Source organism: Lactuca serriola, chromosome 5, assembly GCF_051521515.1.
Source record: "Lactuca serriola cultivar US96UC23 chromosome 5, Lser_US96UC23_V15, whole genome shotgun sequence".
In the NCBI taxonomy this organism is placed as follows: domain Eukaryota; kingdom Viridiplantae; phylum Streptophyta; class Magnoliopsida; order Asterales; family Asteraceae; genus Lactuca; species Lactuca serriola.
In genome coordinates, this window is record NC_136412.1 from 205,401,710 (window position 1) to 205,421,185 (window position 19,476).

Below are 19,476 nucleotides of genomic sequence, written 5' to 3' on the forward strand. Positions count from 1 at the left end.
CTCATAACACCCAATACTAGCTAGATCTATCAAATGCATCATCAAGATTCAATCTTTATACCTCTAGAAGAAAGATCAAGGTGAACAAAGTCTGGATCCACAAGCTCCAATGCAACCAACACTTCTCCAAATAGCTTCTTCTTTTCCAAGATGCACCAAGAACACTCCAAAGCACTCAAGCACACCTTATTTTACTCAAAAGGCTCAAAATAGGGTTAGGGTTTTCAAGAGAGGGTGTTAGAGAGGTGGAGGTTGAGAATGGAATGGGTTTGGGAAAGTTAAGGAGCTTAAATAGGACTTAAACCATGAAAATAGGGTTGGGAACTGATCGCGTACGCCTAACGTACTCCTGGTATGCCCAACATACTCAGGGATGCCTTAGTACACCCAACGTACTTCCTCGTACGCCCAATGTATGCGGCTTAACCCAAAATCGTCGTAACTTCAAACAGTCATAACTTATTTGTTTCAACTCTGATTTTGACGATATTTATATCCACGGAAAGGTGCTAAGGAGCCCTACAATATTATCTAAATATCTTGGACTAAAAACTTCTCGAACAAAAATCCATATTTCATGCAAGAACCTGGCTTATGACTTTTCCCTTTTTACCCTTCGACCCAAAATACAATTCAAGGGTTAAATATCTTAACCATCATTACCTCCTTCTACAAGGACTAAACTTTGTCTCTTTAAGGCCCAAAGCCTTACACAATAGACTTTTGGCCCACGACCCATAAATTGAAGGAAAAAAGATGTTACATATGTTTTTTATAGGGATGAGCATCAGAACTGGGTACCCGCTTTCGGAATCGGAACCGCCTTTAAACTGTCGGTTCTGGAACTGCAACCGCCTTAAGCAGTTTCGGTTCTGGTTCCTAAAGTTATGGAGCTGCCTTAAGTGGTTTCGGTTTCGGTTCTTATTTTTTCGGAACCACTAACCGCTAGGTACCCGTTGGAACCAGTTATATATATATATATATATATATATATATATATATATATATATATATATATAGAGAGAGAGAGAGAGAGAGAGAGAGAGAGAGATTAGTATTTTGTATAAATATGTTTGTGTTATTTAGACCGATTTAAAATATATTGGTCTAACTTTGTCCGTCTTTGATCCGAGTTGATTTGATTTGGACCGAACTAAATTACGGTTTTATTGACAAAAGTTAATAAAATTAATGTAATCGGGTTACTCGTTCTTGGAACCCGAACCATCGATTCCGGGACTGATTCCAAAAATTTAAGAATTGCATACATTGGTTCCGGGTATGGTTCTAACTTTCTAAGAACCGTCACTTCCGATTTCGGTTCTGGTTATCACCAAATGAGGCGGATACCCGCCTATACACCTTCCTATTTTTTTTTATATACTTGCATAATTATAAGGTCATTAGGAAAGCCTTACAAGCCAATCCTTTCAAATATATCCGATGCATTTATTAGTTACGATTAATTAATTAATTAATTTTTTTTGTTAAATAAATCATTTTATTTGATTAATAAATAATTTCATTTACTTATTTATTTTTCTTATATTCTACAAATAATAAATAACAAATTATTTACTTTATTCTAATTCTTAAATATATTATTGTTTCATGTTATTTGTTTTATAAGTATATATTATTTGTTTTATATCATTAATATTCGTTAGGATTAGCAGAATAGTAAAATTTATTGTTTATTGTCCTATAAACTTCCATATATGCAAAACACAAAAATAAACTATATACTCAATGCTAAGCATGTAAAACATGTCTATGACATCTATTATAATGGTGGTATATAAAAGCATCTCCAATGAAATATTTTTTATAGTTTATTATTATTTGGTTGAATGGTCGGAACAACTTAATAATATTGGAATAGATGAATTTTTTTATTTGTTTTTATTGACCGTTTAATATATACTGAATGATCAGTATAGTTAATACTTTTTTATTTATTTTTATGTGTTTATTATTTATCTAAATTTTATAGATAAAAATATATATATAGATATATACCATAATAATATGTGAATATGTTGTATGTAAGTGAATGTTTATATTAAAACACGACATGTTTAAAAAATGATTAGTTAAATAAGAAGGTTTTATATAACATTTTAGATAAATAAAGATAAAAGAGTTAAATTAATAAAAAAAAACAAAAGAAAACTTTAACCATTGGATAAACAATTTAATTAGAGGTCAATTTAATTAATATAATTAAATAGTGAGGTGACAATTTATTGATATCATATTGGTTTACCGATGTTTAATTATGACTTCTTTTCTATAATACCTAGAATTTGTTTGAAATATTCTTTAGGAAAATGCATCATTTCATAAGATCATCTTGATTGTTAAGAGATCCAAAAATGTGTATATATATTGGACATTTTGACACAATTATACATTCCATAAGTAATTATGGATTTCGAAGTCATTTTTTAGTTTTATGTTAATTTAACCAGTTTATCTTAAAATATAAAAAGATGTTAAAGGAAACATGTCTCGACTGCCTTACAAAACAAAATTTTCAAATAAGTTAGCCTCTCATAACATTTTCTTTTAAACAATGTTTAAGAGAAATAAAACAAATGTTTCAATACCCATTATGACATTCTCTATATAAAACCCAATTTAAAGTTGCATGTAACATGGATTGGGTTATGTTGCATTGTCATTGTGATCCAATTGGAAATACAATTCATATTTATATATTTCGTCGAAAAAAATGTCATCTTATTTACTTCGTAATTTAGGTCCTTTTAACAAAATATATATTTTTGTTTAATGGAAATATTTTCTTGTCATGTTGATAATATTAATCACTATAACATATTTATTATAATGACTATGATTTGTAAGACATTCTTGACAAATGGTCACCTAATTTTACCATATTCTTACCTTTACTTCTAATCAAAGTCTCCTTCATGAAAAGTAGAATAAATAGTTCTTATACGAAACGAATATTTTTACATGACTTTATTTTTAATATTTTTTTTGTTGACTAAAATTTCATTTTAACGCGTAAGAATATATGCAAAATTTATCAATACGTATAACTTAGAATATTTCCTTTTGAACGTTTTTTCTTGCAAACACAACCTTATTTTGGATTCTCCTTTGTATTAGTCACTTTAATAACATTGAGATTATTGTTGCTAATTATTGCTTTATTAATAATGCTTTGGATTAATAAGACCTTATGCATTGAGTTTTTTTTATATTAAATTTCAACATTATTTTTTCCTGAAAAAAAAAACTTTACATTTTTTTATTTTTCCAAAACGACACTCTACATTTTATTTTATTTTATTTTTTTCTAGGAAAAACTTACATTTGACATAATTTTTTTTTGATAAAACTACTAAATCGGACAAACCGAAAAAAAAATGTAAGATCTTTTCCAAAAAAAGATTAAAGGTTAATCCATAAAATTACAATATATAATATATAAAATCATTTATGATATTAATCATAATATTTTCTATACCAATGTCTTGTAAAGAAATATAATAATAAAAATAACAATAATATTGAATTTGAAATAAAACCTCAAAAAGGTTACAATGTTGGAACATGTCACAAGTCACAACCACTGAATGGTGCGGAAATTACGAAATAGAAACGGCCGAAAAGAGGAATGAAACGGTCAACAACACAACACACGGAATTGCTCTCAAAATAATGCTTCACATAGCTCAAAATTCAAGCCTACAAAGAAAGGAAATCACCATATTATAAAAAAATAAAAAAATAAATAAAAATAAATAAAGAATGAAAACACAATAACCCTATATTACCTTCAAGAACTTTTCTAGCTTATTTAACACTAACAAGTGTTGCAAATCTATTTTAATAAATGAAAGTTATTTTGCCACATGTCACATTATTATGAGTTTTGACATTTGTTATTTTATGGTATATTGAAATAAATATTATCTACTTGTCAATTAATGGTTTGTTTTAATTTTTAAAATTAAAGTCATACACTTATATATATATATATATATATATATATATATATATATATATATATATATATATATATATATATACTAAACGAATACCTGCGCGTTGCGCAGAAACACCTATATACTTAAAGTCTTTACAAATATATGTTTTTTTAAAATATAACAATAACATTGTTGTTAAATTTGATATAATAATTTGTATACTAAATTGATATAATATATTGATTATTTTGAATTATATGATAATGTATACATCTATTAAAACTTCATAATCCCAATCGTTTGAATGAATTCTACATGCGAGTTACACATGAATAAAACTAAATATAATATATAGTTTAATGTTATTTATAGTTGTTGTTATTGTTAATTAATTTTATAAAATTTATTTGCTTAATGTTTTAATTTCTATCTTTATAATTATTTAAAATATCAAACATTGTTTTTTTGATTTTAAAGGTAACAATATAATCATTTACATAGAGATATTTTTAACTATTTTCATTGTATGTTATTTTAAGTTACTTATTTGAAAACTTTTGACGATAATAAAAATATCTTTAGGAAATATTTTAGTTAAATTGAGATTACAATTTAGTTTTCACATTTATCACTTTTAACTATTTACAAAATATTCTTTGGTTTTTTAGGTGGAACTAAAATTTATATTTAAGTTGACACTGTAATTTTATATTTATGTTAACAATTTAAGTATTTTCTTCAAACTGTTCAAAAATTGTAATTTTAAACTAATAATGGTTTACATATAACAACATATTAAAACTAATAAATTAAGTATAATATATTAAAACTTTAAAACATAACATTATAAGTAGAAGTAGTATATTATTTTAAAATTGAAATTTAATTTATTTATGATTACACTTTAGGTTTGATATTTATTTAACATTATTAACCGACTTATAATTATTATTAGAAAGACACTACAGTTTATCATTTTTAACTATTTACAAAATATTATTTGGGCTGTTTAGGTTAAATTAAAATTTATATTTAAGTTGACCCTGTAATTTTATATTTAACTTAGTAATTTAAGTATTTTATACAAATTATTCCAAAACTGTATCTTTAAAATGATAATGGTTTACATCCAACAATATACTATAACTAATAAATTAAGTATAATATGTCAAAGTTAAAAAACATAACTTTATAAGTAGAAGTAAATATATTATTTTAATATTGAAATTTATTTTATATATGATCACACTTTAGTTTTGATATTTATTTAACCTAATTAACCAAATTATAATTATTATAAGAAAGAAATTGCAAAGTCATGGGAGTTTCAAATGAATGTGGTGAAAGGAAAAATGCTTCCTTATAAAGTATATATATATATATATATATATATATATATATATATATATATATATATATATATATATAAGTATTACCTATAATATATATAATATTAAATTGTAATGAATATGTTTCTTCATTTCTTCTTTTAAAGTTTTACACTAAAAAATATCTATTGTTTATATTTTTAATATTTTTTTAAATCAACTTGTATAATATACGAGTTTCAAACCTAGTCTACCCTAATAAATAAAAATGATTTTGTCACATGTCCTCTTCTCTTTCATTTTGACACTTGTCATTTCCTAGATTTTTTTTGAATTATTTAATATCCACTTGTTATTTTCATAGTTTTTTTACTCAAATCTCACCTATTAAAGTCATCTCATATTAATTAATTTTATAAATATATTAATTAATATACATAATAACTTTTTATTTTTGAATTCCTCTTTCTGTTAATATATTAATAAATGTATATGTATATTCATGTAAATAGTACATTATAGATTAATTAAGACCAAATTACATAAATAGTCCATAAATAGTCCATGTGGTTTACTAAAAGGTCACGAACTCAATTGTTACTTATTTTTTTATGAATATGGTTTTTGTGGTTACCAAAACTTTCTTTTAATAAACTCGTGTAAAACACGGGTTTCACACCTAGTAATATATATATATATATATATATATATATATATATATATATATATATATATATATATATATATATATATATATATATATATAAGATCGAGTGAGGACTCTTTTTAAAGCGATGATTCGTGAAGACACTTAAAAAAATTGAAAAAAATCTAAAAAAAATACAAATCACAAAATCAAGCATAGTACTATATCTGGGAGAAAAAGAATTGATTTTTTTTGCATCATTAAAATTGACTCATAGGGTCCTGTTCCGGTGATACTCTTTTTTCGGTGAGGACACCTTAAGAAATTAAAAAAAATACAAATCATGAAATCGAGCATTGAAACATCCCAAAATTATGACAAAAAATTTCATTTTTAATTATTAAATAAACCATAGTATTAAAATCATTACATCCAAAAATATAAGTCATAGTATCAAATCAGAGTATCATATTAAAACATCAGAGTGAACATCCCAGGCTAAACATTGTGGTGTGTGCAATACAGTCATCCCGAGCTCTTCCCTTTGCTACCGGAAGTACCTAAAACCAAAACTGGAAACTGTAAGCACGGAGCTTATTGAATTTCTCCCAAACTACCACATACCATACACATAACATGCAACTATGAGATACGTGCCCCACCCACACTCGGATAACGGGCCCCACCCTCTGACATACGGGCCCCGCCCACACTCGGCTAACCAGGAGATACGGGCCTCGCCCACATTCAATAACTAAGAACACATACAAGTGTCACACAGACAACAAGTATAACAAAATCTATCAATCAATTCCATATCCATACTCAGATAATGCTAACATACAGTCCCAACCCACACTTAGCTACTAATCAGCACACATAACATACACGGGCCGACATTGGTGCCTTCAACCTGTTCAAACTAGGAGGAAACTCACCTCAAATGTTGGATGATAGCTGAAACGTCTCTTCCCGAAATTAGCTATACTCACTCCCTGAACCAAAACAACCCCTTAGATACCATTCCATACTCATAACCCTTAAGGGTCAACTTTGGTCAAGTCAAAGTCAAAGCCAATGCTCCGAGTTGACTCAACTCGTCGAGTTTACCCTTCAACTCACCGAGTTCACATGAATTACATTATCGTGAAATTGCAATCCAACTCGTCGAGTTTTCCTCCAACTCGCCGAGTTCCTTCTTCTCAATAGAAACAAGACTTTCCCAGTACAACTCGTCGAGTTCCCTTATAGACTCGTCGAGTTCCTTCAACAGAATCGGGAACATTTCAAGCCAACTCGCCGAGTTCCCTTATGGACTCGTTGAGTTTATTAGTCTGTCAACCCTTCTTATTTCATTAAGCCCTTATTCTTCAAATCCAAGTCTCATATTCCGGATCTAGATTGGAATTGCCTCTAGACAAAACTGCAAATTTAGTCCTTATGGTTTGTGAAAAATTATCACTTTGGTCCAAAACATTTTGAAATAGCACCACCGGTTCAAATCTTTGATTTTGTTGCTAGTTTGGTCCAAAATTGTTGAAACTTTTTATAAAGACGATTTTGCTCCTATTAGTATAATTTTCACTTTTTCTTATCTTCTGATTTAAAAAAACAAAAAATAAAAATAGATTAAAACTTACCCATACTACCACACCAACCCACCATATCTTTAACATAATAGTACACATCTCTTTTACTCACTTCGTTTTGTCACCAGAAACCAAGAAACCACTACTACCTGCCAGAAACCACTGCTCCATACCGAAACCACCGCTACTAGTCGAAAACCATCTCTACAATCATCATTCTTCCTCTACCCCATCTTTCTTTCTATCCACTATCTCTATCATTCTCCCACATCGAGGGTTTGTTTTGTCTTCATCGAAAAAAGATGGTTTTCAGATCTGAGGTTTCCCAAATTTGTACATCCAACCAAGCTTCGATGACGTTGGGGTACAAGATCGACGACGTTAGGGTTAGGGTTTCTAGATGGTGGTGGTGAAATTAAGGTTAGGAGGGATGACACTAGGGTTGTCGAGAAATGAGAGAGATAAAGGGGAAGTCTGGCAGTGAAGATGAAGTCATTGGAGTTCAATAAACACATTTACAAAAGGTGGTGGCGACATAGAGACTTCAACAATGACTTACATATCTGGACGCCGTCTTCGTCTCTCTACTTCTCTGATGTTTATAAAGGCGAAGAAAACGTAGAGATGAAGGGTTTTCTCCATTATTAGAGCTAGCATTTTCTAACGATAGTGCCGATGCTAGACTTTTTTAACAGCCAAGGAGGCGACGACGACATTGGAAAGCCAAACCATGACAAACTTTTCTCACCGGTGACGTTGCATATACGGTTGGACATTATAGATCCTGTGCCGGATGTTCAAATCTACGTTGTCGGTGATGGTCAGGATGATCCAGTGAAAAGGGACATCTCCGATGAATAGGGTGATCTGATAGGCTGAGGTAGTCCGACAGACGGCAGTAGTCCAGTAGGCGGTGGTGGTCTTATGTATTTAGGAGTAAGGGGTGGATTAGTAGGAGGTGGAGGTAATTTTTTTTTGTTTTTCTTTTAATTAGAAAAATACTAAAGTAAATAAAAAAATAAAAAGGATAATACCAAGAGCAAAGCCGTCATTTAAAAAAAATTCAAAATAAATTGGACCAAATTTATAATCAAAATCAAAGTTTTGAACGAATGATGTTAATACAAAACTTTTTGGAAAAAATGATATTTTTTACAAACCTGAGGCATTTTTATAATTTTATCTTAAATATAAATGCACTTTTTTTATACGCGTAGTTGATTAATTAACCACAACATAGAATGTGAGGATTGATCATCACATGAAAACATGGGAAGTGTTTAATGACATTGAATGCCACATAAAAATCTCATGTCGATGCTCGTTCTAATGTCGATAAAACCGAAAAATAGAATCATAATGAATCTTTTGTTCTAAAAGAATATGGTCGATCATAATTGTTATCATTTTTAATATCCAAACAAGTTTTTGTTAAAACGAAATTATACACGCAAACCTCCTCTTAATATCATAATAGTTATATATTGTCTCTTGATGTCAAATTTGTAGTCCATGAGTAATTAACATTTTAAAATACATTGATATTGAAAAATACTATGAATACAAAATAAGTACTTGAAAGTTGAAATTATTGGTTATTAGTGACTATGAGAAAAATCATAGATATAACACCTATATTTTTAGTACTCATAAAATTACCTATTCCAATAAATTTTAGTACGTGTCAGCAGCGTAGCAAGGATTTTGTTTTATGATAGACCAAATAATATATAAAATATGAACGAGTGATAAAATTCTTCAAAAGATAACAAAATATAACTATATATGTATTTTTAACTAAATTGTTTATTTAAGTTGCAAACGATGTTGTCTTATATTATTAAAATAATTTAAAATGGAGTCTAATTGACTTAGACAACAATGTATTATCTTCTATTAATTTCAAGTTTTGGATGAAATAGACCATATAACAACCATAATTTCTTTTATTTAACAAAAAGATATATATATATATATATATATATATATATATATATATATATATTTTTAATTTTGTGTGACCCACTCTTACCCTATATTAGCTACGCCCCTAGTACGAGTTGGATGTAATATTTTTACCTGAGTTTCTAAAAGTATAATTAGTTAATAGATTATATGTTTAAAAAAACTTAAAACATCATTGATAATATCTAATTTTGTTTATAAATTAATTTAGGAGGTTGAAAACATCAACATAGCAATTAGGGTGGCTTTTAAATTGCATTTTGATCTTTAGTAAGTTTTAAGGATTTTTGTAGAGTGTATTTACAAAACATTACATTTAAGGCCTTATGATTTGATAAACATATGTTTTATACCCTAAAAACATTTTGTTATCATTAATAATCTTATATAAAAAAAATACATGATATTATATGTCAAATTTTTCATTAAAACCAATCAATTTAACAAAAAATTATATTGTAATAATTTTAGCTTGTTATAGTAAGTTAAAATGATCGACATAAAAATATCAAAATTAGATAGATTTACTTGATAAAACATAAATATAATGGTTACAGCAAAAATATAGTAAAAATTAGACTTCTTATGTATTTTGTCCTAATAAAAATGTTATTAACTAAATGGTCCAGTCCTATATTGACATTGGGTGTGTTTAAATGTGTTTCTTGAGTGGTTGAATGTTAAATTTATGGTTGAAAAAATATATAGATTTAAAAGTTTGATTAGACGAGTGTTTTTTTTAATAAAATATAAAATAAAAATAACAATGCTATAAATTAAAATGGATAAAATCAAATTGTAGTAACACAAATAAATGAATGATATAACTAAAAAGATTTTTTAACATGCATGCTAAGGACATACGTTAGAAATATTAATTATGTGGAAATTTTTTTTGGAAAGAGAATTTTCTTAACGATGATTTTTGAGTCAGCTTTCGCGTAACAACTAATCTCCGCTGCGAACATGAGTCTATGTCTCACGCCCTAGAGTTACTGCAGACGAACCTCAATAGCCACATAGGTTGAATCGTGCCAAAATTTTAACATGAGAATAGACTATTCAAATTCAGTTATAAATAATATTCTTAAAACTAATGTTTGTTATATGTGCCTTTTTAATACGTATTAAAAAATCTCATAATTTAATGGTTAAAAAAATATGTATGAATAGTTAAAAATAAGTCACATTCTTTATTAACATAGATTGATTAATAGTAAATATATTTTATTATGATATCATTTAATTTTTTTTATAGAATTTAAACAAAATTATAATTATTACAAAATGTCTTTCTCCTATAATAAATGACAAATCTTATGAATATAAACATAGTTAATATTACATTATTACATTTAAAAGAAAAATAAGCGTGATATAGTTACTAAAAATAGCTCACATAGCACCAGTTATCTTGTCTCCCATGCCGTTTGACTTGCAATTTACAAAGAAGAAAGAAAGTTCCAGGAAGTTGCCCCTATACTGTGGTTTCCTATCACCTTCACCCAACAAACAAACAAACTCAAATCAGAAGTTCTACCTTTTCTTCCTCCCAATTTCTCTCTCTCTCTCTCTCTCTCTCTCTCTCTCTCTCTCTCTCTCTCTCTCTCTATACAGGTGCATTTGCTCAATCTCCCATCTCAATAACTGTAATTTTTTACTTGATATAATCATCACTACACAACAAGTATCCGGTTTTCGATATGGGGAACTTCTTGGAAAATGTTTTGGTCGGTGGGATTATTATTTAATTCAAAAATACCCAATATAATGCGAAACCCTAGTTAGTATCGCGAATCAGTAAAATCCATCTTTTGTATGTGTTTGTTCTTAAATGAAAGCTGATGTACCCACGGCTAGTTTGATAATTTTCAAGAGTCAGATGTTATTCTGTTGTAATTTTCACAGTGTTGTTGTTGTTGTTTTTGTTTCTGATCGAGAATTTGAGACGGTGTCATCTCTCCTGCGTACAGTTGTAACTAATTTTAATTTACAGAGATGAGTAATGGTGGTTCGCCTTACCGGAGACACAAGAATGATGTGGAGTCCGCCGGTGCCGGCAGCGGTGGTTTTGAGGATTACGAGTCGACTTCCGGCCCTTTTGACATTGTTAGTACCAAGAGTGCTTCAGTCGATCGCCTTAAAAGATGGAGGGTAAATAATAATGCTTCATTTTTCAATTGCTTTTTTGATGTTTCTTTGTTTCGTATCATGAATGGTTTCTCTAATTGAAATTGATTATGATTAATTGGATTCTTTAACAAGCTTTCTTCTTCGTTATCTTCAATTTCATGGTTGGGTATCCCTGTAACATAGATGTAGACACTTTCGATGAGAATATATTGTAAATTTGATTCAATATTGGCCTTTGATTATTTCCTAGGGTTCTTCTAACTTTCTACCCTAAGAATATGTTCTTGTTTAACGGAATTTGGGCAAATACATTTCGTTTTTGTGAATAGTTATCGAGTTTCCATTAGATTAAAAAAAGTAGTGCTACAATAATTATATGATCATTTCCAACAATTGGTATCTTGTGTCCATTTGTGATCATATTTAATAAGTTACTTTAAAAGAATTTTGTTACTCTTGTTTTTTTGTTTCCCAATATTTCCAACAATGAAAATGCGACACTTGGGTATCGAAAATAGCAATACTTTCTAGTTTCTATTTTGAGTTTTCCTACAAAATGCAACATTTTATTTGAAAGATTTAATATTGGGTTTTCTTAACTTTGTATTTAGGTATTTGATCACTAGTCAAAGATTTCAATTAAACTATGTGCAAATGTCAAATGTTACATTTTTCTTGTATGAAAGAAGAATATTCTATAGTGCAAGATAATACAAGTTTGGAATCAGAATATAGTATCTGATAACATAATAGTAGTTAAAAGAGTAACCTATTCTGTTAAGTTACTTAATTATACTTAATTCTATAATTCTAAATATTAACAAAATATTTATTTTTATATAGCAAGCAGCACTTGTACTCAATGCTTCACGTCGATTTCGATACACCTTAGATTTGAAAAAAGAAGAAGAGAAGAAACAAATTATAGCCAAAATCAGAACCCATGCACAAGTTATAAGAGTAAACACTTTAACCACTCAATTCCTTTTTTTTTTTTTATAAAAAATAACTCAACTTTATTATATTCATTTTCATTTTTCCATTTTTGCCCTTCTTTCAGGCAGCCTACCTCTTTCAAGCTGCTGGAGCACAATCTAATGGTACTTCTTTTTCTGTTTAAACCTTATATTATGTTTTTAAAGTTTAAACATGAAAAGTTATTTTTTTTTTTTTATAAAAATTTGAAATCTTTTTTTATAATAGGAATCCAAAGATCACTTCCAAATCCAATTCCAACTGGAGATTATAGTATTAGTCCAGATCAACTTGCTGCAATGACAAGAGATCATGATTTCTCAGCTTTACAAAATTATGGAGGAGTAAGTTTATTATAACACAAAGTTTGACTTTTTTCAATCATGTAAATAATGTTTGACCATTTGTCTACTTTATTAATTAGGTCAAAGGGTTGTCAGAAAAGTTAAAGACAAATCCTGATAAGGGAATTCTTGATGATGAGTCAGACATTTTGGAGAGGAAAACTGTTTTTGGGTCAAACACATACCCTAGGAAAAAGGGTAGAAGCTTTTGGGTATGTATTAATTTTATATAAATATAAATTTCCATTTTTCTTTTTAAATTTTTTTAGCATATTCTATAATTTAAAGATTTTAATCATTTTTATAGAGGTTTGTTCTTGATGCTTGTCGAGACACCACCTTGATCATTTTAATGGTGGCTGCAGCTGCTTCTTTAGCTTTGGGTATTAAAACAGAGGTAAATATTGGATAATATTTTGTTACATAATAATAATAAAAAAACATTTTTTTTTAAAAAAAAAACTTGTTATAATAATAATTACAGGGAATCAAAGAAGGATGGTATGATGGAGGGAGTATAGCTTTGGCTGTTATCATTGTTATAGTAGTTACAGGTATTATTTCTTAATATTAATGAATAATGAATAATGAATAATGAATAATGAATAATGCCATGTCATCAATCATTATATATGATTATTGATTTATAAATGTTGTAGCCATAAGTGATTATAAACAATCACTTCAATTTCAAAATCTAAATGAGGAGAAACAGAATATACACTTGGAAGTTGTTAGAGGTGGAAGAAGGGTTGAGATTTCAATATTTGATATTGTTGTTGGTGATATAATCCCTTTAAAAATCGGTGATCAGGTTAGAAAAATATAATCTTTTTTTATTTTCTTTTTAAAAAAAAATATGTTAAAGTTAACATTTAACAATTGAGTTATAAAATATTAAAATTTAAAACCAGGTTCCTGCTGATGGAATTTTAGTATCTGGTCATTCTCTAGCCATTGATGAATCCAGTATGACTGGAGAGAGTAAAATTGTAAGTTTTTATTTATTTATTTATTTATTTTATAAAGTTTTTTCTTCTGTAAAATAAAGTTTATTATTTCGTTTTGTGGTTAAGGTTCATAAGGATCAAAAAGCACCATTTTTAATGTCTGGATGCAAGGTTGCAGATGGTTATGGTACTATGCTGGTAAGATTTAAAAAAAAAAAAAAGATAATATTTTTCTAATTTAATTTCTTTTTAACAAAATAATTGTTATTAAAAATTAAAATAATTTGTATATTTGTTTTCAGGTGACAAGTGTTGGAATAAATACTGAATGGGGATTACTTATGGCCAGTATCTCAGAAGATAATGGTGAGGAAACACCATTACAGGTTAGTTTTTTATATCTCAGAAATTAGAGTTAAAATTAAATTCATCTTAAAAAAAAACTAGTTTATTGCATAAATTAACAATTTAATTCTAGTTTAATTAATCTTCTATGACTTATGATTAGGTGCGTTTGAATGGAGTTGCAACATTTATTGGCATTGTTGGACTTGTGGTTGCTGTAGTTGTTCTTATTGTTCTTCTCGCAAGGTAATTAAATTAAAACAAAAATCACCCACTTTTTTAACCTTTTTTTTTTAATATAAAATGGTTTTTCAGATGATATTTATTTATTTATTTGGTAGGTATTTTACTGGACATAGTAAAAATCCAGATGAAAGCGTGCAGTTTATTGCTGGAAAAACTAGTCTTAGTGATGCTGTAGATGGCGCTATTAAAATTTTCACTGTCGCAGTATGTAAACTATTTTAAAAAAAAAAAATTCAAAATCAATATATTTATTTATTAATTTAGTAATAGAAGTTTGTTTAATTATAGGTGACTATTGTTGTTGTTGCTGTGCCAGAAGGGCTACCCTTAGCTGTGACATTAACGTAAGTTTATATATTTTTATATAAAATTAATTGAGTTCTTTTTAAAAAAAAAATTTCATCCTTTAATAATATATTGTTACTTAATTTTACAGACTTGCATACTCCATGCGTAAAATGATGGCTGACAAAGCATTGGTAATTTACTAATTTTGATTACACTTTTATTGAAAATAAAAATTCATTTATATAATATAATTATTTGTTGTTACAGGTTAGAAGACTATCTGCTTGTGAGACAATGGGATCTGCTACTACAATTTGCAGTGATAAAACTGGAACATTGACATTAAATTTGGTATGTCATGTCTCTTTACAACTTTTTTTTTTTTTTTTTTTTTTTTTGGATTATTTCTAATTTATAAAATGTTTGTTATTTTGTTGTGTTCAGATGACTGTGGTTGAGGTTTATATATGTGGTAAGAAAATTGATCCACCAAATGACACGTCAGCAATGCCACCTAGACTTGTATCTCTTCTCATTGAAGGCATAGCTCAAAACACAACTGGCAGTGTATTTCTACCTGAGGTAAATTAAAATTCTAAATTCATTTAGAATTTTATTTATCTTAAAAAATAAATTTTTATAACTTTTGATATAGGGTGGTGGAAACGTGGAGGTATCTGGATCTCCAACAGAGAAAGCTATACTTCAATGGGGCGTTAATGTTAGTAGAGTATAAATTATAATTTTTTTATTCCATTTTATTTTTTAATTTTACACATTCTCATGATATATCATTATATGCAGCTTGGAATGAATTTTGATGATGCCAGGTCAGCATCTTCAGTAGTTCATGCATTCCCGTTCAACTCAGAGAAAAAACGAGGCGGGGTTGCAGTTAAACTGGTAAATAAATATTTTTATTTTGTATTTTATTATAATAATAATAATAATTATTATTATTTAATTGTTTTTAATTTTTGGTGTAGCCTGATTCTGAAGTACATATACACTGGAAAGGAGCTGCAGAAATAGTGTTGGCTGCATGTACAAGCTACATGGATGCTGATGAGAGGTTGGTGCCTTTGGATGGAGATAAGGTTCGTTTGACAAAAATGGTCCCTGTGGTTTCTAATGTTTAACCATGTTTAGTCCAAACTTGAATTTTTTTAATCAGTTTTGGTCCTTATTTTGGGATGCAGGTGGAATATTTTAAAAAATCAATAGAAACAATGGCTGCTGGAAGTTTGCGATGTGTTGCTATTGCTTACAGACAATACAATGGGGAAAATTTCCCAACTGATGAAGAGGAACTTGAAATGTGGGAAATGCCTGAGGATGATCTTGTTTTGCTAGCGATTGTTGGTTTAAAGGTGAAAATACTTTTAACTTTTATTCATCTATTACACCATTACATTTGAAAAATCTCGATCCCCCTTTTTATGTATGATTTGCAAATTGAAATGTAGGATCCTTGTCGACCTAATGTGAAAGATGCAGTTCAACTCTGCGTAAAAGCTGGTGTTAAGGTGTGTATTTTTTTTAAACTAAATGTAGAAGAAATGGTTTTTAATTTTTAATTTTGGTATTATTCAGGTAAGAATGGTGACAGGTGACAATCTACAAACAGCAAGAGCGATAGCACTTGAATGTGGAATTTTAGAATCAAATGCAGATGCAAAAGAGCCTAACCTAATTGAAGGGAAAACATTTCGTGCAATGTCAGAAGATCAACGACTAGAAACTGCTGAGAACATATCCGTATGTTACTTTGATTTATTTGTTAATTGTAAATTTATTAGTTTTGTGTTTGAAGGATTTGTGATTTGTGTTGTGAAACAGGTGATGGGAAGGTCTTCACCTAATGACAAACTATTACTTGTTCAAGCACTGAGGAAACGAGGGCATGTTGTTGCTGTTACTGGAGATGGAACTAATGATGCTCCTGCATTACACGAGGTCAGAAATCAGAATCAGATTACAACAAACATTTTGACTTTCAATTTTGACTAAATCTAAATCGAATTTGGCATTCATTCATCTATTAGGCTGATATCGGGCTCGCTATGGGTATCCAAGGAACCGAAGTTGCAAAAGAGAGCAGTGATATTATCATATTGGATGACAATTTTGCTTCTGTCGTCAAGGTACATATAGTAAATATCTTCGTAATTCTATTCTTCTTCTTCAATTTTAAAATCGTTAAAGTAATTATGTAATTGAATGGATATATGTAAAGGTTGTTCGATGGGGAAGATCCGTTTATGCGAATATCCAGAAATTCATTCAATTCCAGCTTACTGTAAATGTCGCCGCCCTTGTAATTAACGTGGTGGCGGCAGTTTCCTCCGGCGATGTCCCGCTAAATGCAGTGCAGCTGCTTTGGGTGAATCTCATCATGGACACTCTCGGCGCCCTTGCATTGGCCACTGAACCACCCACCGATCACCTCATGGACAGAAATCCCGTTGGTCGCAGGTGTTTTTTTTTTTTTTTTTTTTAAAATGTTCGAGGAAAAAAGTCCAATTTATTATGGATTTGTGAAAATCGTTTGTTTCTGTATCAGGGAGCCTCTTATAACAAACATTATGTGGAGGAATTTGTTGATACAGGTATGTAACGTATTTATATCACTTCATGAACTTAATTAATGTTGTGTTTCTTGAATTAATTATTTGTCAAAAAAAAAAAAAAACTACAGGCTTTATACCAAGTGACAGTTCTTCTTGTACTCAACTTTGATGGCAAAAGGATCCTGCATTTAGATCATGAGAGTGAGGAAGATGCTAAGAAAAAGAAGAACACGCTTATATTCAATGCTTTTGTCTTTTCTCAGGTAAGTCGTTGCATTCATCAAATTCACCTTTTATTTTTTTTTAATACTTATTTAAATGCAGATATTCAACGAGTTTAATGCACGAAAGCCTGATGAGATGAATGTTTTCAAAGGAGTTACTAAAAATCGTCTCTTTATGGGAATTATCGGCTTTACTGTTGTGCTCCAGGTGAGATTCTTTTATTTTTCCCCATTATTCTCTCTCTCTTCCAAAGGGCATTCACGTCTTTTTCAACTTAGCATCTTTCAAATATGACTCGTGGAATCTTTCGGTTTCAGGTTATTATAATCATGTTTTTGGGAAAATTCACGACAACTGTTAGGCTTAGTTGGCAATTTTGGCTGATATCAATTGTTATCGGTGTTATCAGGTTGGTTTTTTTACTTTTAACTTTTGTTGATTTGTTCGTTATATAGCAAAATCTAGCAATCAAAGTAATACTATATCATTCAAATAGAAAGCAATTTTCCTTGTCTTGAAAGTAAAATATATAAAATTATTTTGTATGTATGTAACCAGTTGGCCTCTTGCGGTTGTTGGGAAATTGATACCTGTTTCTGAGAGGCCTTTCAGTGAATACTTTTCTAGAATTTTCACATCATGCAGATCATCTCAACCCAGTAATAGAGGTATTTTTATTTTTATTTTTATATATCTGGATAAATGATGTTTGAAAAATATTTATGTTTGTTGTTTGAAAAATATTTCAGGTTCATTAAGAGGAAATGAGGAAGATGCTTGAACACACGTTGACCTTTTGGTATGGGGGGTTGTTTGTGTGTGTTTGGGTAGAAATTTGTACATTTATACAGTCGGTATACACTAACTCTAAAAAAAAAAAACTGAAATCACTATATATATAGGCTTTTTAGCTTGAGATTAGTGCAAGAGTAATAGAGGGTGGTGAGAATGGAGTGTTTGTAAATTTGATTTGCACATAAACCTTTCTTATATTTTGTTCTAGATTGTATTGTCACTATTCATGCTATCTATCCAACTATAAAGATGGAGGTAATGTTGGAGAATTTTCAAACTATATAAAAAAAACTCAATACTTTTTTCAAGCACCCCTTAGTGGCCTTTTCAAGAGCATGTGTGAGATATAAGTTTGGCATGGGAGTATAATGGTAATTATTTTTTACTATTTGAAGTAGTTTTTACTATTGAAGATAACCTTTTTGTGAGGTCGTTAGTAAACTCCAAGAACTTGTTAGTTTTGTAGGGGGTTGTTTATTTTGGCCCTTATTTTTTATAATATTTTATTTTATAAAATAGTTATACTATATATTATTTTGTTATTTTATTTATTATTTTTATCAGTTGATTTATTTAGTTAATTATATAACATAAAATACACGTGTTCTTATAGAATATTATATCACTATAAAGTAAGTATTAGAACTTTCAAAATGATATAAATAGATTAAAGTACATTATGGTCATTATATTTTAATTATTTAAATATTAAAGTATTAACATTAATGTTAATGATAAATTATATGAAAGTTTAAGTTAGATAAAAATATACTAATTTTTATTTATTATTTATTTTTAAAAAGGATTACCATTGTTAAAACTATTTGGCAATTTTTTTTTTTTTTTTTTTTTTTTAAGAAACTAACATCTAAAAATGCCATTTTTTATGGGAAACTAAACAATAGCTGGGCCTGGCCCGTATAACCAGCTAAAACCTTATAGTTGAGGAAAACCGAAAACCGGTCCAAGGATTTTGAAATCCATCCGGTTATTGTGGCTATCGCCTATGGGTCCGGTTATTCGGTTAATAATGGATTTTTTTTTGGTTGAGTTCTTTTTTAGTATCAAAATCAGCCTTCCCTTTTACTAGAATTATGAACACCATTTAGTGTTGA

At 28.9% G+C, this 19,476-nt stretch overlaps 1 protein-coding gene across 1 annotated transcript; it reads left to right on the forward strand.

Annotated features, from left to right (window-relative positions):
* Nucleotides 1-11,121: 11,121 nt before the first annotated feature.
* On the forward strand, nt 11,122-18,568 carry LOC145053492 (calcium-transporting ATPase 10, plasma membrane-type-like). The gene is made up of 32 exons (XM_079001547.1): nt 11,122-11,644; nt 12,467-12,583; nt 12,684-12,723; nt 12,827-12,942; nt 13,023-13,154; nt 13,250-13,339; nt 13,427-13,496; nt 13,602-13,756; nt 13,857-13,934; nt 14,019-14,090; nt 14,195-14,278; nt 14,401-14,483; nt 14,579-14,687; nt 14,772-14,827; nt 14,920-14,962; nt 15,039-15,122; nt 15,216-15,353; nt 15,427-15,492; nt 15,576-15,674; nt 15,758-15,868; nt 15,971-16,141; nt 16,238-16,297; nt 16,365-16,529; nt 16,611-16,727; nt 16,817-16,915; nt 17,008-17,246; nt 17,335-17,380; nt 17,470-17,604; nt 17,666-17,773; nt 17,884-17,975; nt 18,125-18,234; nt 18,316-18,568. The coding sequence occupies exons 1-32, from the start codon at nt 11,489-11,491 to the stop codon at nt 18,345-18,347; spliced, it is 3,273 nt and encodes a 1,090-aa protein (XP_078857673.1). The 5' UTR covers nt 11,122-11,488; the 3' UTR covers nt 18,348-18,568.
* Nucleotides 18,569-19,476: the final 908 nt, after the last annotated feature.

Coding starts and splice junctions, on each gene's coding strand:
- LOC145053492 (XM_079001547.1), top strand. CDS start 11,489: ATGAGTAATGGTGGTTCGCCTTACCGGAGACACAAGAATGATGTGGAG. Junction 13,155..13,249: donor AAAAGGGTAGAAGCTTTTGG/GTATGTATTAAT, acceptor TCATTTTTATAG/AGGTTTGTTCTTGATGCTTG. Junction 15,869..15,970: donor TGCCTTTGGATGGAGATAAG/GTTCGTTTGACA, acceptor TTTGGGATGCAG/GTGGAATATTTTAAAAAATC.